This window comes from Coenobita brevimanus, chromosome 92 (assembly GCF_032717465.1).
Source record: "Coenobita brevimanus isolate Jiangsu-jjx chromosome 92, ASM3271746v2, whole genome shotgun sequence".
Classification (NCBI taxonomy): domain Eukaryota; kingdom Metazoa; phylum Arthropoda; class Malacostraca; order Decapoda; family Coenobitidae; genus Coenobita; species Coenobita brevimanus.
Window position 1 is genome coordinate 7,281,220 of NC_137045.1, and position 22,937 is coordinate 7,304,156.

Consider the following 22,937-nt stretch of genomic DNA (forward strand, 5'->3'; position numbering starts at 1 on the left):
CTGCAATACCTTGCCACTAGAACACACAGGAATTTACAGTGTTGTGCAGTGTTAAGAAATTAGAATTTAGAGTGCAGAGGATTAACTGTGGACTGCAAACTGGCGGTTCAAACCAGTCCAGGAGCAAGGGACTTGTAAGTACCCAGAATGTTTAATATTGTATAAACTCACCTCTAAAACCTCATTTTATGGTTCTTTTGCATTTATCTCAGTCTTTTATGTCCCGTATTGGTGTGATTTGGGTCTTAAATAGGTGCAATGCATGTCCAGAGGGAGTTGTATAGGTGTTTTTCAGAGTTAGGGTCCATAAGTACAAGTCCATAAGCTGGGGCCCAATATCCGGACAGGACCACTATCCGGACCTGCCTATGGCTCTATTACGTCGGATATTGGAGGGATTACTGTACATAATATGGATTTCTAGCAAAAGACAGCCATTCAAGACTTGAAAAACTCTACTCCATCCCACAAGTTATACATCCACAGAGGCTGCAGAAACCGTGACATCACTTTCCCATTTATTAGATGCACTTGGAACCTAATTCTGACTACTGCAAGATACTAAGACAGCAAAAGATTATTCCCTTACAAGTTAAAGGTTAAAAATATTTTCAATAAGGGCTTGCCCTCGTAATGGACACAATTTTCTTCAGCAGAGGGAACACCATATCAGGTAAAAGGCTAAAGAAGGGAGGAAACCCATCATATGCATTTCCTTACAAATGTCCTCAAATCAGTTCAATCTATTATAATCCATACGTAATTTCCAACGTGTACATAGGGTAGGGAGATCCACACCAACCCACAGACCATGCCAGAAACAAAAATAAGAAAAAAAGAATCTGCAGGTATGACTTCCTCCTTACCCCCTTTTGTGCGTTGTGTGATGTAGGAGGGTGCATGCCGCACTACATCTATTGGTACACATACAAAATGAGGAGTTTTCAGCCCACCAATTCTGCTCCTTTCAGTCATCTTTTACAAAATGCAGGGAATAAATATGTAGTATTTTTTCCTCTCTGTCATGAATTCGTCACATTGTTTTTATACGCATTCGTGACATTGCATTGTTATTGTGGGAACGTATGAACAGTAGCAAAAGCCCAAAGAATTTTGCTCAGTTGTTAACCACTTGCGTTTGCACTCAGATTTCGAACAGTTTTTCAAAAGAGACTGACCTTATGCGCCTGCCTCTCTAGCCATTAACCCCTAGGGTATGCAATTCTCCAGCCTCGACTACCCCAAAGGACGCAAAAAACAGGCCTATTTTTTGACTTTCTCAAAGGCTAAAAGTTTTATGCCCGATTTATAGAGCTTGAATTTACACATTTGAAAACACAAACCCCACCCTCCTAGACCCAATAGCTACCAAGTTATGGCCTGTCAAAGTTTATAATAGTTACCCGTCACAGCCCTGGCGAGAGAGAAAATACACTGCTTGCACCTGTTTTCTTCGCAAAAATACGTACAAAAATCACCAAAATCAATTTTTTTTGGTGTGTACAATGTTATAAACCATTGTAATGTGCTTAGAAAAAAATAAAATGGTGACAAACCCCCCAAATAAATATGATAAATAGTAAAAATTATCCTCTCCTCCTCTCCTCTTCCCATACCTCCAATCCCCTTCCCTTCCCTTCCCTAGCCTCCCCTCCCCTTTCCCCTCCCCCCTCCCTGCCGAGCTGTCAAATCTAGCTAGGGAAAATGGTCATAAACCCCCCCAATAAAAATATGATAAATAGTAAAAATTATCCTCCTCTCCTCTCCTCTTCCCACACCTCCAATCCCCTCCCCTTCCCTCCCCTCCCCCCTCCCCTCCCTGCCGAGTTGTCAAATCTAGCTAGGGAAAATGGTCATACACCCCCCAATAAAAATATGATAAATAGTAAAAATTATCCTCCCATCCTTTCCCCTCCCCATACCTCCAGTCCCCTCCCTCCTCTTCACTTCCCTCCCCTCCTCTCTTCTCCCCTTCCCTCCCCTCCCCTAGCCTAACCTCCCTTCCCCTCCCCTCCAAGCTGTCAAATCTAGCTAGTTTTTGTTTCGTTTCATTTAATTTCGTTTTTGAAGGCTCCAACATGCTTGCATGCGTCGGCATAAAATAAAATTTCTTTTTCGAGTGGGTTTCGAATGAAGACAGCTAAAATAATTGTGGTGTGCATATCTGTGTGCAAAGACACGAATAAATTACAGGTAATGATTAAAAAACACACGCCAAAAAGCGTAAAAATTACGTAAAATATTTGAGGCTGGGGAGGTGATAGGGGGGTGGGGGTGGGGGGAGGTGGTAAGGCCAGGAGGGGGTGTACTGGGATGGAGGGATGGGAGGACACCACCACAAGACACAAAGGAAGGGCCCCAGTGAAGTACAGGGACATGGAGGGAGGGTAAAGGGGAAATGCCCTCCCCCCAAATGACTGGGGGGCACATGAGAGGGGGGGATGCATGAGGAGGGGGTGGGAGGGGTGGTGGTGGTGGTAAGAACAGTGGGAGGTAGGGTAGTAACATGGTAGTGAGGTAGAGGGATGTGGCAAGAGGGAGGTGGGGGGTACACCACCCACCGCCTGGTTACGGGCCTAGGTCCCCCCTACGGTGCATCCAACACTTAGTTCTGATTGGTTAGAAGCCATCTACGTCACAGCTGGGGTGGAGCCAGCTGCCGCCAGTTTTTTGTGGATGTTGCATGATCGGTGTTGTTCGTCTTTTTAACCCCTCTGTGGCCGAAGGCCGGAAATTTTCCGTGCACGGCAGGCCGACGCCGGGGCCATTATTTGAAGCTTCAAATTTTTTTTTTTTTCTTGTCATAATGAAGACAAAGTTCAGATGCACCTAACAGTGCAAATCCCAGCTTCCTAGACACATTTTATTGCTTGCAATGGAGCGCGGAAGTTGCAGAAATATTGGCAACAGATATCCACCGCCCAGGGGCGTGCCGCAACACAACTGGGCAGGTGTTGTTATATTTTTTTTTTACCTCCCAAAACAATATGAATGGTGCTGAAATGTTATGCATATATGAGATATGATGATATCAAATGATTTCAGTATATAATCTGTTAGGAATGGCTGGGAAAAAAAGTTGTTATGAATACTTTTGCACCTTTTTGATATAAAATATGTTTATGGTAGTTTCAAGTTATTTTTTATGTTATCCTTGTGCCCATGCTTGGAAAAGGGAGCGAAAGACTTGAATTTTCGGTCCTAAATGAGAAAACTGCACGTCCTCCAAGGTTAGACTCTGAAACAGGAGGATAAAGTGGAGGGTCAGATCCGATTAGCAATGTGGAGGTTGTGTCCCACCTTCGAGCTCCCACACCACGCGCATGGCTAAAAATAAAATCGTAATGTAGTTTCAGAAGTCTAATTATTACGAATACAGGTACAAAGCAGAAATAAATAAGTTTACAGACGGGGGAGAACGTATTTTTTCCATAAGAACATGTTCATCTTTCTCTATCATTTTACGTTCATCTTTATCATTTTACCTTGTTATTTTCGCAATACTGTATATATTGCTGTCTCGTAAACAGGGTGGCTGTATGTGTTTTGCAAGGGAGGAAAAAGATTGTATTTTCTGTCTGGGTCGAGATAATGGGTGTAACTACAGTACAGTATATGTTTTTAGGCATGGCCATGAGCGAAAAAATCGTACATCCACTCGTCATGACAGCAGGTGGTGAACTGACAGATGATATGTGAGAGGGTGAAGTCAAGGTCAGTCTCATGTCCCAGATTTTCATTCACTTCCTGAAGGTTTTCACAGTTTTCTACAAGTTGCACTGCATCAAATGATCCAAACCATTACAACAAACCTGAGCAAATAGGTAAAGTTACCAAGACAAAAATGTACTTTTCACTTATTATCATGTCTTTTTTGTATGTTCCAGTATTACTTCATAATTGTAAGCAGGTGGTTGTGTGTGATTTGCAAGAGAGGACAAAGATGATATGTTCTGCCTGGGTCGAGATAATGGGTATAGTTGTGCTTGTTTAGGCATGGCTAGGAGTGAAAAAATAAAAAATCCACTCATCGCAGCAGCAGGCTTTGAACTGCTTGATGAGGTGTATGGGAGTGTAGTGTAGGTCAGTGTGAAGACGTTCAGAACGTTCGTTCATTTCCCAAAAATTTTTGCAGTTTTTTATAGGCTGCGCTCAAACGACGCCTGCGGCCATTGATCTGCTAAACGTCATTCGACACCAGCGGCCACAGAGGGGTTAAGAAATTGCACAAAGAGCTCGATTGATGAGCTTAGTAATTTAGGGGTTAAAGCAAGGACACGCCTACTTCCGGTGATCATGTATTGTTTTGTGGCTGGCATGAGAACATTGATGAGTTGATGTAGTGCTGCCATGGGAAGAGGACATTGAGAATGGTGCAGTGCAGTGAAGACCCCGTCTCAGCGGCATATCAGCCAGTCTCTAGCATTCTACGACCCCAGCATCTCCCCACCGAATTGGTAATTGGCAACAGAGAACGCTGTGTGAGGTGCGCAGTGCAGTGGCCAGCGGGCGAAGGTCAAATAGTCTCTTCACAGCCATGTCTCCATTTTCTCCACTGACCAATACTTTCTTTCTCTGTTTTCTGGGCTAACCTAACTGAACCACCATACATAGCTGCTAAATTCTAGTTGCCATAATCCCAACCACTCCCTTTTTTAAATGAGTATATAATTTTTTAAGCATGTTCCCTTTCTGTATAATGTATCATTTATCTCTTGCTGCAAAATATGTATCACTCACACAAAAAATTTGTAATTACCCTACATTTTGCTAAGACTGTATAAAATTACCCACAGACCAGGAAATGAGACTGAATTACTCTACAGCTGATAACTATCTATCTATCTATCTATTGCCAGACGCCTCAATCCCGTTTGGGGTGGCCACAAACAAATCGCCTCCAAGTCGCCCTGTCCCCCGCCATTTCACTCCCCTGCTCCCAACTCACACCCCCCTCTCTCATATACCTCTCCACCCCATCTCTCCATCTCATCCTCGGCCTCCCCCTCCCTCTTTCCCCCTCCACCTCACTCACATACACTCTCTTCGTCAGTCTTTCACCCTCCATCCTCTCCACATGGCCAAACCACCTCAGTGTGTTCCTCATAACGCTTCCTATCACATCCACATCAACACCACAACGCTCCTTTATATCCTCATTCGTCAGCCTGTCTCTCCATGTGACTCCACAGGCTCCTCTTAAATAACTCATTTCCACGGCTCTCACTCTTGACTTGTGTCCTTCCAACAACGTCCAAGCTTCACTTCCGTACGTTAGAGTTGGTATCACAATACTGTCATGTAGTAACTTTTTCACTTCCATGCTCACTTCCCTGTTTCTTATCACTGCTTTCAAAGAACCAGCAACCTTTCTTCCCTGCTGTACCCTTTCAAGCACTTCACCCTCCAAACCTCCATCCTTACTCATCACACTACCCAAGTACTTAAACGTACTCACATTTTCCAATTCCTCACCATCCAACCTCGCTGTACATTCACTGACTTCACCTCTCTCAAAGACCATCACTTTACTCTTCCCTACATTCACCTTTAGATTCCGTTTCTTACACACTCTCTCAAACTCATCCACCAAGCCTTGCAGCTCCCCTTCGTCTTCACTCAACAACACGGTATCATCTGCAAACAACAGTACAGGGAGTTTCCAAACACTATCCTCTCTCACCAGGGCCACTCCAACATCCACTACCCTACCTTGTACCTCTTTTATTACCCCATCCATGTACAGATTGAACAACCATGGAGACATGACACATCCCTGTTTCAATCCAACTTTCAAGGAGAAAAATTCACTTAGTTCACCATCCACACGCACTGCAGCCTTCGCACCATCGTACATACTCTTCACAGCATTCAACAACTTCCCATCTATTCCATATATTCTTAACACTTTCCACAATCCTAGTCTATCCACCCTATCATATGCTTTCTCCAGCTGATAACACTGAGACAAATAGTGATGCTGCCAGCCCGCCACTAACCTGTGCAGGACCACACAAACCGCATCGACAATACTCTGATACGGAAAACTTTCTCACATTTTCTCCAATCCAGACTGAAGTTGCTTTTTCAGAATATATTCCGAAATATCAGACATTAGTCCACTCGGCTCCTGGACTCCGATAAATGCGAATTCCAGTGTACAGTAGTTAAGTCCAATATATTGAAGTTTTACTGTAGTTTGTTTGGTGGGGAGTGATCTATGTGTTGATGTAAGAAGTTAGGTAAGAAATTTATGTGAGTTCATTTATTGTCAATTATACTATCATACAAATTATACTGCCTGGCTGACTTGTTTAATATTCAGGATTACAGTACCGCCTTTGTGTTTAAGAGATGGTGTATGCAATCACTCCATGCTGATGATTTCAATATACTTTTTCCCTTTATTGCTGATGACTAATCATCATCATCATCATCCGAACCTCCTTTCCCACCCTTGGGCAGTGTGAGGAGTAGCAATGTCCAGACAGGCCAAATTTGCCCAATCCAATGGGCCAGGCTTCCATTCACTCATCATTTATCCCCTAAAACGCGGATCGTCGCGTTTGCGACGCTCAGCCATAAGGGCAGGATGGCAGGTCGTCGCGTTTGCGATTTTAGTAAATTTTGAATAACCGCGGGCAAGCAGGCTCCAGCTGGTATTGTCTATCAGTACCACCATCCTCTAGCTACAACTAGCATACTTTACCTTTGTACTACTGACCTCAGTTGTTGCCAAATATCGCGTTTTCCCCCCGTACCCCCCCTACCACGGCCCGGCCAGCCTGGCTGTGATACATGGCAGCGCTCTGAGCGCTCAGAACTGTAAATCTGCGATCTCCTCTCACAAGCAGTTTATGCTACTAGGAAACGCTTGTTTCCCCAGTTGTAACACTAGCTTTTGCCTCTGTTTAGTGTCAGTTTACTGCAGGCTTTCAAAGTGAGATTATGGCGAGTTCTAGCTCTTCCCAGTCAGTGCAAGCGGCCGACAGGAACGAGAATAAAGTGGCGGACGTAAGGCAGAATAAAAAGCGCGCCGTGGTGATCTTTTGGGAAGTAATATGATTGAAAATAATGTAGTATACATGTTTTTAGCTGTGAAAATGGAAATGTTTGTTGAGTGATGGGAAAACCGCCGCCACAGTGCATGTCGGCCGTACGCTCCGTTGATTTTAGCCTTATTTTCAGTGCTTATTGTACAAATACGGATTCCTAACTACCTTTACGTTGTAGTATAAAGTTTACTGTGACAGAATGAGGCTGTGGTAGAGGGGAAACCGGGTTGCTGGAGGTGTGAAAGTGAAAATTTGGTTACCCAACTTTGCAAGTCTCCACAAGTCCTTGGGTAGTCCACGAAGGCTCAACACCTGTCTCTGGAGAAAGCTGAATGTAAGTACTATCTGCCATACCAAGTATAATGTTCTAGGGTTAATCTCTGATTTTTGGCGAATATTTTCCTACAGGTACTCAGACCGCGATACAACCCCGCCACTCGGGGGGGATCGACTGTAAACACCCGCGTTTTAGGGGTTAAGCCCCCAGAATCCTGGCTCCATCGGATACACCAAAAACATCCACCACGCTCAGCAGCGTCACACAAATGTATCCGACTGAGCCAATATGGATGCTGCCACATTATAAAAGGGTGCCAAAATCCCTGATCATGCACTTCTCACAACATTCATCCAGTCAGCTAGATCTCTTGTCAGTTCCCTTGCCTCAACAACTTCCAAACCACTCTTCCTCAAACACTCATCCACTATATCTCTCCACCTTCTCCTTGGCCTACCTCGCCTCCTCCCTCCTCCAAATTCACTCAGATATACCTTTTTCACCACTTTGTTGTTATCCATTCTCTCCTCATGACAATACCATCTCAGTACACTCTCCTCGATTCTGGTGTCCACCGACTTCCTCACTCCATACCATTCACAAATCACATTATTTCCTATCCTATCCACCCACTGTACTCCACATACATTCCTCAGCAATCCCATCTCCACTACTCTTATTCTTAACTTTTCAGTTTCATGCCACACCAAAGTCTCACATCCATATGTTATAGCAGGCACTAACACTCCCTCGTGTAAGCCTCGTGCTGCTGCAACACTCAAGCCTCTGTTTCTTATCAAGGCCTTCACTGCACCAGCTACTTTTCTTCCTTGTGTCACTGTACTTTCAACTTCTTTTGCACATTTGCCTCTCTTTTCTATCACTGTACCCAGGTATTTGAAGTCTCTCACCAATTCCAGTCTCTCTCCATTCACTGTAACATCACACTGGGAGTCACCTTCTCCCTTAGTAACCATCGCTTTACTCTTTTCTACATTTTCACACAGTGCATTTCTAAAATGACAATGCGCCAAAAGTAATTCTTGGCAAAATATGAGTGATCCTGGGCAGCGATTTTGCACGTGGTGATTAGATCAGAAGTTTTTGCCTGGTTGGTATTGGGGGCTTGAAGGTTATGCTTAGTAGCAGTCCTTGATGGTTAAAATTATGGGGAATATTGGGGGGCAAAACTTCCAGGTTAGGTTAAGTTAGGATGCACTGATGTGTCCAGTCAACAAGATCATATGTAAACACACTGCCTCTGGTGTCTTACGACACACATATTTGGAATAACCTATTTTTATATATATATTTTAAAAGAAAAATATGGGGCTCCTAGAACCTAACCCCAATTTTACGTGTAAATTTGTCATGTTTTAGCCTGAACTTGATTCAGCACAAGGTATTGCATAACCTATCTCGTGCTTTATTAAGACAGTACTGTACCTACATGTAGAGTACCCCTCCAAATTTTGGCGGTGTTTTCCAGTCATTCTGCCACAACGAGACATCAACACACACAGAGGAATATCCATATTAAAGCTAAACACCAAAATAATGCTTAAACAACAAAAATCTGCAAAAAAACAGAAGACGGTTGGAAAATCAGTTATCTCTGTGACGCATGATAACTGTTCCAGGGGCATACACACACACACACAAAGTCCACGGCAAACATGCCACCAGAAATTGGTTATATTGGTATAAATGGCATACCACCATCTTCACTAGTGTTCATACTACAAGATAAGCTAATAAAAACACAGAAAACTGATGAGCAAAATAACAAAACTGCAGTGAGAATAAATGTTGTTCAGGAGTAAAATTTATCTTCATAAAACTTCCCACCATCCTAGTGCAAAATTATGCCTGTACCTTGGAAGAGTTAAGCATATATCTAGATGCAGAGTTTCATGAGCTCTCTCGTGGAGTTCGCGGAATTTTGATATGACCAATATACATCGCCAAAAACTTTAAAAACTCACTGGTCGGTGATTTCAGCACAATGGAGGGGTGGGAATGAGCAGGGAACCAGGAGGCAGGGCTAGCAAAGCAGGGAGCATGGGAGGATATGGAGGAGGGATGGGAAAAAAGGTGAAGGGGAGAAGCGAGTCTGTGGGCAGGATTTACACCCTTGTGTCACAAAGTGGACGGGCACTTTCACCTCACTTGTGGCCTGTCTTACATGCGCACTGGCCCCTGGGAAACACAATTCCTAGTGACCGGGCGACTGTGGATGGTGCAGAGGCGCATGGGCACTTTCACCTGACTTATGGCTTGTGATCTGTGTTATACGCGCAATGGCAGTTGGGATAGACTAATCCTGGTGGCCACGTGGTTTTGGACATTTGGTGGGGAAGCGTACAGGCGTTTTGACACCGCTTGTGGGTTACAGTCGGTATTACGGTAATCAGGTGCTGAAGGTTTGCAAGGAGTGAACAGGCCAGCACGCAACTATGACCATTCAGTACAGGGGTGGACGGATATGTTGGCTGGCCAGCCAAAGTTCTCGGGGACTTTTACATCCATATAATTGCAAGTAAATTCGAATAATGGTTTAGTAGACCCAAGGTCCAGCATCCGGATAATGAAGTGGTCTGGATACTGCACGTCCAGATAAATGAAAGATTACAGTACTGTACTTACGTAAACACGAAGTGTCTTCACATACCATAAGAGCAGAATTTTCTACCCCCTGAGTCCGTCACATCATAATTATCAGTCATACAGCCCTTTTCACACATGCTGCACTAAATGTGAAAGCACGACTTGCTGCTCCCTCATCATTAACATCTTTAGTTATTTTATACCACTAACCCCATATTTCTCCTAAAAAGTACAGTATATATATATATAAAAAGTTCAGATATTATCAGTCTTTAGGTACACGCTGCAGCGAATTTACATAGGATCTCGCCAACTGGACATGTCAGTACATCCTAACCTAACCGAACCGAGAGGTTTTACTCCTCCAAGACCCCCCATTATATCAACTGCCTAAAACTGCCACTAAGCTCAACAATGAAAGCCCCGAATACCACCCAAGCAAAATTTTCTATTAGCCCGTAAAAAATCGTCCACCCAGCATCTCGCTCATTTCGTCGTGAATTACTTTCAGCCCATTACGTCAAAAACAATACAGTGTGAAACTATTTTTTAAAGTATCATTAGCCATTGACAATAAATTTTAAAAAAATACAATGAAATCGTCAGCATGGAGTGACTGCGTACAATTTATATGGTAAACATGAACGCAGTAATCCTGAATAATAAAAAATTTAGACATGCAGTATAATTTGCATGACAGGATAATTCAAAAGAACTGAATTCACATCATTATCTTACCTAATTTCATAGGTCAACACGTAGACTCTTCATATACTGTAAGAGCCGAATTTTCTCGACCAGAGACCGTCAGTTCATAACAAAGATTGGTCACAAAGCCTTTTTTTTTTTTTTTTCCCACACTTGTTGCTCTAAGAGCAAAAAGATGAATTTTACTGCTCCCTCATCATTAACATTTTTGTTCAACAAAGAAACTATTCACATCTTAAACACACCCAACTCATCTTATGACTATCTTAACCCATGATGTCCAGGTGTCATGTATAGATGACCGCCTGGAGACGTCCGGGTAGCATGAATACCATACATGATATAGTGTTTGCTGCACTGTTTGAATATATTGAGAATAATTACCACCACCAGCCAACACTGACAACCCTCCTGCACACATCCCAGTCATGCTCCAGTTATCTGCCTACCCCCATCATGGATAGACCTAAGCAAAAACTTTTCCCTGTGTCTGGTGATCAGTGTCATAGGTCTGGTTGGGTTGAGGAAACCAATCAGCGACTGACAAAAGCACAACACAAGGGTTGTAAACAAATGCAGCCACCTGGAAATCCAATACCTAAATGCACCCACTTCCCACACAGTTTCTCTCAAGCAATTGAGTGATATTACCATGCAACTGAATAATTATAGGAGAAATTAAATGCCCATGATATTTTACGATTACTGCTTCCCTTTGCCTTAAATTGCAACTCTACTGTGCGGTATATTGTACATACAGAATGTGCATTTGTCTCCTCTTCCTAAGCTACTAAGATGGAAGGATACAATAATTTAGTTGACCATACCTGGGATCTCTTCAGTGTTAGGTGGAGGCTTGGAACAGCCACCCACGGTCGCATTTACTCTCAGCAGCTGAAGATTCTGCTTACTTATACTGTCCGCAATGGCCTCCAGAAGCTCATCATCAGATGATATTACAACTGTATCTCCTTCAGCATCTGAAATAACAATTGTAGTGTGAGTAAACAGGTCCATAGACAAGATTAGCAGTTTCAAAAAATCAATAGTAAAGATGGACCTACAGTGGTTCAGAAGCATTTTTCCGAGAAAAGAATACAAAATTCAAACTGTCCAAGACTGCATCTCCTCCCACCTGAAGGCAGTTCCAAGAAAAATCTACTTTGAAACCACACGAAAAATAAGGTTTCTGTGAATCTAAGGAATCATAAGGCAAAAACAAGAGATTATATTCTTCTTACAACAAGCAAGCATACTGGAGCATTTATCACAGAGTGCGGTAGCACTCCGTAGGTAGGAATGGCACAGGTTCAGAGTGGCGTCCTCTCTTATAGGGTATACTGGCATTCACAGGAAAATGGTCACAAACCTTAGTTAGATTCTAAGCTTATGAACAAAAAGACCTTCGCTATTCAAGTGCAAAACTACTCACCAAGTCTTGCTAACCTTCATACAAGATGCAATATGGAAACGCAAAAATACAGATTTTGGCACAGGTTCAGAGTGAAGTCCTCTCTTATAGGGTATACTAGCATTCACAGGAAAATGGTCACAAACCTTAGTTAGATTCTAAGCTTATGAACAAAAAGACCTTTGCTATTCAAGTGCAAAACTACTCACCAAGTCTTGCTAACCTTCATACAAGACGCAATATGGAAACGCAAAAATACAGATTTTGTTCTTTCTTTTTCTTTCTTCTTCATCAGCCATTACTTCAAATTAAAAGTGGCATATGCGGGCATACTAAACAGTACATCAACAATGCTGCTTGTCAAGTGTAGATGTTTCTTTTCACGTTTAGAAAAGTATTCAGGCTACGATTCATAAGTTACGGCCTCAAAACCGCAACACGGTAACCTGCAAGTACAACATTTTGTGCAATATTGGTTAGCTACAGCTCATCTGTAGTTAAAGAACATACCAAAATATTTTTTTCATGGGAAGGCACCCTCGTTTTAGTCTTTCAGTGTGCCATGCATGTAACAATCAAAATCTAACACTTGCTTTATGCATAATTATACTTCCATAAAAGATCATATTCCAGAAAACATAAATTTTCTTCTAATATGATTGTTAAGAAGTAGGAGTGACAAAAGTGCACAGATAAGAGATGAAAAAAGCACAGAATAAAGACAGCATTCAGGATGGGAGGAGATTTGGAGACTGATACTCATTACTACATTCCACACTTTAGTCACAAACTTGTAGCTAGTGGAATGTAGTAATGGGTATAAGTCTCCAAATCTTCTCCTATCTTGAATGCTCTCTTGTTTCTGTGCTTTTTTCATCTCTTATCTGTGAACTTTTGCCATTCCTACTTCTTAACAATCATTTTAGAAGAAAATTTTTGTTTTCTAGTATACCGGTATGTTACAAAATGGCGATAAAATACGATACATGGGGGGGGGGGGAATATCATGCCCCCAAGGTTTGGTGGATATGACAATGAGTTAATTCCTCCAATGCAGATGGATCTATTGAGATGGTACCTCAGATGCTCTTGCACCCTGCATTATACTGTACTAATTTTTATGTACAGTACTACGAAGTACTGTACCGGTATATGAAATTCCAAGGGTAATTTTAGCACTTGCATCGCAAGATGGCCTATATATCACACTGTTTTGTCCATGTATGAATATTCTAATGAAATACCAGTATGTGGCATAATACTTTGTTATCGTCGTTGCTTAACGTGGTTTATGAAATTCCAAGGATAATTTTAGCACTTGCATCACAAGATGACCTATACTATCATACAGCTTTGTCCTCGTATGAATATTCTAATGCAATAGGTGGCACAATATTCTGTTATTGTCGTTGCTTAACACCAGTCTCTCTGGCTGAGCAGCCCTGTAAACCACAGGTAGGCAACTGCTTCTATGGTGCCATACCACATGTGCAGTACAGTATATATGGCATGTAGGGAACCAGAACCTCAATGTGGTAGACAGCACCTTGCAAGGGTCATACCAAGGTTCTTCCCCACAGCATGGTATGGTACATGGAAGTATGAGGTGGTGTGGCTCCTCAGTGGATATCACAGTTGCTCTGTTCCACCAAGGGTACACAGTGCCACCATATGTAGGGTTCTCAGCAACTGCTAACCGTATATGAATGAAACAATCATTAATTCAGCTGAACGAGACCCCAGTACCTAATCATGAGATTTAAAATTACTCCCAGCTTTCAAAAGAATAAAACCTGTCTCAATTAACCTACCAAAAGCTATTTTTTGAAGGATTTTTTTTTTAAATTTAATAACAGATTGTTCTATTCAACTTAGAGAGACTACAAACCTCAAGTAAGAATAAGATTTTTCCCCTCATAAAGCATACAGCAATCCCTGTTATCTCTTAACCCTAAGTCAATTTTTAAAAAATCATGGCTTGGTTCACAAAATAAAAGATTAGCTACCCAGTTTATACCTGTTCTGGTATTATTTCTTGACTAATCTAATGCTACTGCCTTAACATTTACCAAAAAGAGAAAACAATTAGAAATGTACCATACCATAATCTGCCTACTGCAACATTACATCCCTCTAGTTTGTCACATCTATGATCTCAGATACTAGGTGGAAGCACAGTACTGTACAATGTTCAAGCATTTACTAATTACTGAACATCCTACAATGGCGGCCCTGGGAAAAACAAAAAAGACAACTAACCTTTCCATGAGATAGTAATTTCTTGATTTCCAAGACCAAACACAGCACGAATCTTCTCCTTCAAGCAAGTGAAGTTTGTGGCAAGGGCTTCAGGCATGCCGAACCTGCGCACCTCCTGCCTGCCACCCCCAACATCCAGGTACACCTTCACACTCATGCTCTTTTCTTCCGACATGATGAAATCTTTTTAACTTTTAAACCTGAAAATACACAGAAGTTTTATAGAAATATATGACTGAAAGAAACATCAGCAAGACAGAGTTACTGAGATAGTCTATGTTATCAATGAAAACTTTCCTTCCACTCAAACATTAATGGTAGCCAATCCATCTTCCCTCCCATCCTCCACCTCCTCTCTCCCTGATCTGAGAATACAGTAATACCCCGGTATATGATACCCCAAGATGCGATACCCTGCCTTAATGATAGGGGTAGAAATATCACCACACCCTACTTAACAACAGCCAAACCCCAGTTTAACGATGGATTTTTATATTTTTTTTACCGATTTTGGTGATATTTTAAACCAAAATTGTGTGTTTGGGCTGATTTATAAACAGTTATTAGATTCAGATTAATGTGTTTTAGCTATAGGTGGGATGAACATTGTCATTTTGGGGTACAGTTTACTAAGTTTGATTTTTTCCAGACATATTTGACAATACTTATGCACACATAATTTACAAGTGTTAAGCTTAGGTTAACTTCTTTAGCAGCTGTTAAGCCATTTAGATTGGCTTTAAACTTGTTTTGGGGCTCATTTGGGTGGGCTTTGAACTTGTTTGGGGAGAAATCCAAGGCTGAAAAACACATCCCATTACATGCTTGCAACCCTCCACCTGGCCAAGCACATACCCCCAACTTCCATACACATCCCCGCCTAACAATGGGTTTTTACCTAACCAACTGAATCGTTAAACTGGGGTATGCCTGTATTTAGAACTATGGGTACCGGTGCCAAGATAGAGTGAACTTGAATCTGCAACAAATTCAGCCCTACTGTATGTGGTGCTGCCTTCGGGTGACTACACTGAGTGACAAGCCAAAAGATTTTCTGTGCATGAAAAAACTACAGTAGTTACATTATTGTACTATACTGGATGGTAACCATAAAAATGAATGATGCCTGGTGGTCTAGTGGGATAAGGCGCTTCAAATGGGCAGGGCAAGTACAGGCTTGCATCCAAGAGGGGGAATGGGGTTTACTCCCCACATAATACCAATCTGGGGAAAGTGAGGTTGGCCACATTTGCCTTGAATGTAATAAATTAGTACCTTAGCTCATTTACACTCCTGATGAGACAAAAAAGGTCTGGATGACAGAGACAGACTGGTACTGTAGATGGAAAACACAGGCAATGCTATGCTTGCAACCCTCCACCTGGCCAAGCACATACCCACAACTTCCATACACATCTAATCAAGCACATAATGGCCCTCCCCCCCACAATCTTTTAAAGGTGGGAGTAAGGAGAATGCCTTGAGGACACATAACCAGGGTCCTTCAGATTCCTTGTGCAGGTCACAATAAAATCCCTGGAAATTTTCAAAAAAACTACTTAAGACACAGACTTCTATCAAAGGGCACCAGTTCACTACAGTATAAGACACATAGGCCTAACTATGTGAAATTTCATGACTCCACAGTGAAAACTTTCTGAGTTCTGGCCCAGAAATGAAATCTCTGCGGTAGGCCAGCCTCCTTGCTGCCCAACTCTACGAACAGACAACTACTGATCCCAGTGATAACAACACCTCCTCTGACACTGTCAGGTGGAGGGCAAACACAAATATACACCTACCTCTGGTTACTGTGATGGCATTTAGTGACTGCTGTCAATCCTAGATGTCTGCAAGGTCCAAACTATATCCAACCACAAGATAGGTATAGTACAGTAAGTTACCTGAACCATCTGGCTTCAGAGGCCTTGACTAAACAAAAGCAGTATTTTAGAAAAGAAAGCAAAAACTTTTGACTGACCATTAAAATCACATTACCGCACTTCTGTCAGCATTTGATGGCAACTTAGTGAGGGCATGGATACAATGTACAGATGGGGACAAAAACCCACATGTACACAGGCAATATTTGAAAATCAAGAGGAAAACAATATATATATATATATATTTTTTTTACAACAGGAAATGGTTAATTTTATCATTATAATCCTTACTAGAATCTATTTTTCAAATTTTCCAAGGGTTGTGTTAATTGATTCTAACTGGAATAAACAAGGAAACAACTGTTTTCTACCCTCTCTTAGCAGAAAAGACAATGGTTGTAGAGAAAACTGGGGAGATACAAGCTGCAAAATAAACTAAATGCCAGCAATGAAATGCAAAGATGACTTTGCCATGCCAATCACTGGTGTGATAGAAAGCTACCCCCAAACTATTTAGCTAGACTGGTGTGTGTGTGTGTGTTTATATATATATATATATATATATATATATATATATATATATATATATATATATATATATATATATATATATATATATATATATATATATATATATATATACAATATATATATATATATACAATATATATACAATATCTATCTATCTATCTATCTATCTATTGCCAGACGCCTCAATCCCATTTGGGGTGGCCACAAACAAATCGCCTCCAACTCGCCCTGTCCCCTGCCATTTCACTGCTCTGCTCCTAACTCACACCCCCCTCTCTCATATACCTCTCCACCCCATCCCTCCATCTCATCCTCGGCCTCCCCCTCCCTCTTCCCCCCTCCACCTCACTCACATACACTCTCTTCGTTAGTCTTTCACCCTCCATCCTCTCCACATGGCCAAACCACCTCAGTGTGTTCCTCATAACACTTCCTATCACATCCACATCCACACCACAGCACTCCTTTATATCCTCATTCGTCAGCCTGTCTCTCCATGTGACTCCACAGGCTCCTCTTAAATAACTCATTTCCACGGCTCTCACTCTTGACTTGTGTCCTTCCAACAACATCCAAGCTTCACTTCCATACGTTAGAGTTGGTATAACAATACTGTCATGTAGTAACTTTTTCACTTCCATGCTCACTTCCCTGTTTCTTATCACTGCTTTCAAAGAACCAGCAACCTTTCTTCCCTGCTGTACCCTTTCAAGCACTTCACCCTCCAAACCTCCATCCTTACTCACCACACTACCCAAGTACTTAAACGTACTCACATTTTCCAATTCCTCACCATCCAACCTTGCTGTACATTCACTGACTTCACCTCTCTCAAAGACCATCACTTTACTCATCCCTACATTCACTTATAGATTCCGTTTCTTACACACTCTCCCAAACTCATCCACCACGCCTTGCAGCTCCCCTTGGTCTTCACTCAACAACACAGTATCATCTGCAAACAACAGTACAGGGAGTTTCCAAACACTATCCTCTCTCACCAGGGCCACTCCAACATCCACTACCCTACCTTGTACCTCTTTTCTTACCCCATCCATGTACAGATTGAACAACCATGGAGACATGACACATCCATGTTTCAACCCAACTTTCAAAGAGAAAAATTCACTTAGTTCACCATCCACACGCACTGCAGCCTTTGCACCATCGTACATACTCTTCACAGCATTCAACAAAGTCCCATCTACTCCATATATTCTTAACACTTTCCACAATCCATGTCTATCCACCCTGTCATATGCTTCCTCCAAATCCATGAAAGCCGCATACAACTTCTTTCCTTTCTCTAGAAACTTTTCCACTAAAGATCTGAGAATGAATATCTGATCTACACAACCTCTTCCCTTCCTAAAGCCTCCCTGTTCTTCTCCAACTAATTTCTCTGTTCTTTCTCTAACTCTGTCAGTAAGTATCCTACCATACACTTTTCCTATTATACTAAGAAGACAAATGCCCCTATGATTACCACACACTTCTTTTTCCCCTTTTCCTTTGTACAAGGGAATAATTATACCTGACTTCCAATCCTCCGGGACTCTACTTTCCTCCCAGGCCAATCTGCACATCTTCCACATCCATTCTACTACTATCTCTCCCCCATGCTTCAGCATTTCACCACACACTCTATCAATTCCTGGGGCTTTCCCCGATCTAACTTTCTTCATTGCTTCCACAACTTCTATCCTACTGATTTCTTCCTGTCTTCTCACCTCCCTCCTTCTCCCAGCCATTCCCCAGCCACTTATACTCACATTACTTCCATCCTCTATGTTCAACAATTCCTTAAGTGTTCTCTTCATCTGCTCACTTTTTCTCCCAAACTAGTAATCTACCATTTTTATCTTTCACTCCCCTGCTAACTTTACTCCCCTCCTTTATATAAAAAAAATATATATATATATATAGATAGATAGATAGATACATACATACATACATAAACCATGGCAACTTTTTAAGTCACATATGCCACAATATTAGCTTTAAAAAAAATAAAAATAAGGTAAAACTACAGTATTTAGGAGAAGCCATAACTGGATTTCAAGGATTTTGAAGTGCTATATATTTATATTGCAACATTTGGAAACATTCTTCTTCTAGCCTATAACACATCTGTTGTAAATGAACAATACAGGAGTTATGTATCATTTAATGTGTTACTTTGTATGTGCTTGCCTCCTCCCACTGTTCCTCACATCCATCCACTCTTCCTCCAGCAGCCATCCTTAGAACTTGACAAAACCAAACTGAGCTCGACTAATGAATTTACAACCAGAGCACTATAATTCTCACACCAGAATACAGCACGGATTTGAAATTGGTGCAGTTACGGCTGTCATGCTGCATGCGTTGCCTGAACCCTCTCCAAACAACAAGGAAGTTTTCTGAGAACCTGGAGGCTAATTTACAATTTCTCTGGTATGAAATGAAATATAAACATGGGGGGAGGGGGAAATGCCCTTTAGTTAGGCTTCCATGCATGCGTAGAGTAAGGTCACTCAAATGGCCGCTTAGGTCCAGGTTAGGTTGAGCGAGATCTGGGTAGGTTGATACGGTACCTAAAACGGACGATACTGTCATAAAGGCCAGAAAACTTATTTTTCAGCAATGAAACTGTACTTTTCTGATGTTTTTTATGTTATTTGTTCAATTATTGGTACCAGTAGCCCTTCAGGGGACATGAGGCCATCTTCTTTTGCAGATTTCTTCTATTTTTTCCCATACCTCACTTCTACATGGGATTCTTTAAGTATTTTCTGTTTGCATTTTCAAGTTTTAATGTTTTTTACATCTTTTAGAAGTGGTGAAATGCATTTTAAAAAGCAGTGCCTGTTTACACACAGATGCCATCTTGTGCTGCATAAAGGCAGATGGATGCTACCCTAGAACATCATTTTTTAACAAAATTACCGCCATCAGTGACTATTTATCCAAACCTAACTTAAATTTTCATAACAACCCAACCTTAACTATCCTAACCTAACCTAACCAATTTTAGGGTAACCAAATGAAACTTGTCCTAACTTAATCTAGTCCTCATGTAATCTTATTTTCCTTGTTTATTGATGGATCCTCTTCATACTAATAAAAGCACTTCTGTATGGCTTTACAGAATCTGTTAAAAAAAAAAAAAAAAAAAAAAAAACTATTTTTAAGACGTGGTCCTATGTCTCCTTAACAATTAAGCAATTATTATAGAGACTCATACTGCCAATTATTCATTTTCCAAGCACCACCATCCTTGGGTTGAAGGGAATCACAACTGAAAAATGGATTTCTGATAGCAAAGGCTTTCAAAGCTGAACAAATTACACAAAAAATGATAAGCATAGCTTCACTGCTGAAATCATGCTGTAACTTGTTAAAAAAAAAAAAATCAAAACTACTTTCGCAACCCTCATACCTACCTACCTTGGCACCTTCTAGACATAACCTTGGCATACTTTATACTGAAGCTGAGTATTGTTCAGCTCAACCTTATCACACTTGTCACTAGTGATAAAGAAACTTAAATCAACCCTAGGAAAAAATCTGGTGATACCCTAATATGTAAATTCTACCAAAAGCTCCCCCTGCACAGCAATGCCTGTATTAAGACTTCACTTTTAATATACAGTATACCATATACATACATACATATATATATATATATATATATATATATATATATATATATATATATATGGTAAATTTGCACTTTTGGACATCACCTCTGTTATTTACCTCGCTTTAAAAATATGCGAAGGAATTGCTATTCTTGAGATGTCTTAGAATTTGCTATACTGACAGGTAATAATATCAAATAGAACTGGATGTGTTGTCTGAAAGTGCAATAATACCTATATATATATATACACACACACCACACACAACGTATAATGTATAACATCACCCATTTTTGCTAACAATCCTGCTCATCACTACCTGTGTAGTTGTGAGTTCCATTGTCACTTCCTCTACATAAAATAATAACAAAAGATGCACATTAATACGTAATAAACCAACCTCCAGGAATGATTATGGAAGCAATCCCGTTCGTCGTTGTCTGGGTCTGGCCTGACGTGAACACAGCTGATGAAGTCACCCCTTTACAACCTCACTGCTGGACTGACTGCACAGACCCCTTTCGCGGCCACTATATGCTCCACAGTGACTAGAGGATTTTGAAGAGCTGTAATGCCGGGACCGTTCGTGAATGTTCCAGAGAGGTAAAACGTATGATGATGAAATTCACCCCTCAATGTGCTCGCAGCCTACTTCACTATTGCCTGCTGCCGCTGCTGCGTCACTAATGCCTGACATGAGGAAAACGCAGTTACCAACCGGTGTTATTTTTAGACATTCCACTTGTATGTATAACAGAATATACGCAATGTATTGTGTGGATGCATAATTTTAATGTGAGAGGAATTACAACGCACAATTAAAAAAAAAATGCCTCTGGTTATTTTCGTTAACAACTATCGATCAATGGCAACTTTCAGTGCGCAAGTGTTTACATTCAACCTCACCGGGGGGGCGGGGGAGGGGAGAGGAAACATCATGCACTATCGCTTCAAGCAGTGCTGCCTACTTCTTCCTTCACCTTTATTATTCTTATTCTGCGTGTGCTTTACGCGCTTAATATTTTCTCCCATCCCTCCTGTCACTTTTATTACCCTTCCGTCTACTCCAGAGACAAGCCGAATGGTTTCGTGTATCCAAGGAAATCGTTTACAACGGTGGGTGGTAATCACATGACCAGCAGCAGGATGATATTGAGCCTACAATGGTGCCCCTGTTAACTGGATGGAGACGCAGATGCGGCGTCCATCACGAAATAAACCCAGTCTACATGCCTCGCTGCGGCGAGGCGCTGGCGCTGACTGTCGGCCCGCAAGGGAACAATGGTTCATTGCCCGGGAATCCGGGATGGCCTTCTCTGGGCGATTGCTTTCCTGCAGTTGATGGGTCTCTTCGTGCAGACAGACAGGGATTACACAACGACAGGAAAACTGCAATGACAGAGGAAGAGCTAAAATTAGTTTATAAAAAATAAAGATAGAATAACTAAAGTAGGCCTATTGCACATACGAGGAATAGCAGAGAATCCTCTTGGATTAACAATCCTCACTCCTACTCCACGTTCCATCCCATTACCCTTTCTTTTGAAAGTAACCTGGTTTCTAGGCTGGTCATTTTACTGGCAACTGGTCCTGCAACCGAGGAACTGCAAGTCGAACATGACCTGTTGTTTAATATTAAAATGTTCAACAAGAGATGCCGCCAAGTCGCCTACCACCTCTCATGAATCTGAAACGTGTCCCAATTGCACTGTCAGTTTGTTGTGCACGTTTTTCGGTTGACCTGGATTTTTTTTTTTTTTTTTTAAGTCATTCGTCTATTGTGCTATTAGATGCGTAGGGGTTTGGAGCTAGGTTAATCACTCCAGACACCTAAAAAAAAAAAAAAAAAAAAAGACCAATCGCACTTCCCTGAGTAGTCCTGTTAGTAACAAACCCCAATCAGCCTTGGATTTAAACCTTTTAAATACCGCATCCTTTGGGAGCATCCTAATCCGCTAGACGAGGGGTCGGTGAGCAGGGGTAAATTACCCCAAATGGAGTCAATCTTAAGATTTGGGGAGGTAATATGTGCAGCATGAGAGGTAATGCATGCGGTATATTTTACTGATTTTTCACATAAATGATGTTAGTTTTATTGAGCAAGATGTAAAACCATGTATCAAGATACTTGTTGCCTAGCCGCCGTACTATTGACAGGTATGTGCACGGACGTGGCTTTTTTTTTTTTTTTTTTTTTTGAAGTATGAGGTAATTTCGTTTCATCCAAATAAATTTTGAGGTAATACCATAAAGTTCTCAGATCCCTCCACTAGACCATCAGGCGTTTGTTTGGTGGTTATATGATATCGTCCAACAGAAATGGTATCCGAGGTAACAGGAGACCATTTTGTTTTTGTGTCCTGATTGATGGCCTAAAGGCCTAAGGTTGTCGGTTAGCTCTTCAGTCTGAGGACGTATTTTTTTTATTTCATTCTTGGTATCTCCAGATGATTTAATTCAGCTAGGATGCTATACGTTGATGAACATGCCCGTGGACCGTAGCCACAAGAATTGGAAGACACCGTTATGTAGAACGGTTGGTTGTTGTTGTTGCCTAAGGGTCACCAGGAACGTGAACCAGAT

At 41.4% G+C, this 22,937-nt stretch overlaps 1 protein-coding gene across 2 annotated transcripts in view; it reads right to left on the bottom strand.

The window, feature by feature from the left end:
- Nucleotides 1-21,025, bottom strand: part of LOC145412257 (uncharacterized) — a 35,991-nt gene extending 14,966 nt beyond the window's left edge. For both annotated transcript variants that reach the window (XM_080282208.1, XM_080282207.1), the window contains exons 1-3: nucleotides 20,755-21,025; nucleotides 14,318-14,517; nucleotides 11,475-11,627 (exon numbers count right to left, since the gene is read on the bottom strand). In XM_080282208.1, coding sequence (XP_080138334.1) covers nucleotides 11,475-11,627; nucleotides 14,318-14,492 — 328 coding nt within the window. In that variant the 5' untranslated portion in view covers nucleotides 14,493-14,517; nucleotides 20,755-21,025. The remainder of the gene's footprint in view (nucleotides 1-11,474; nucleotides 11,628-14,317; nucleotides 14,518-20,754) is intronic.
- Nucleotides 21,026-22,937: the final 1,912 nt, after the last annotated feature.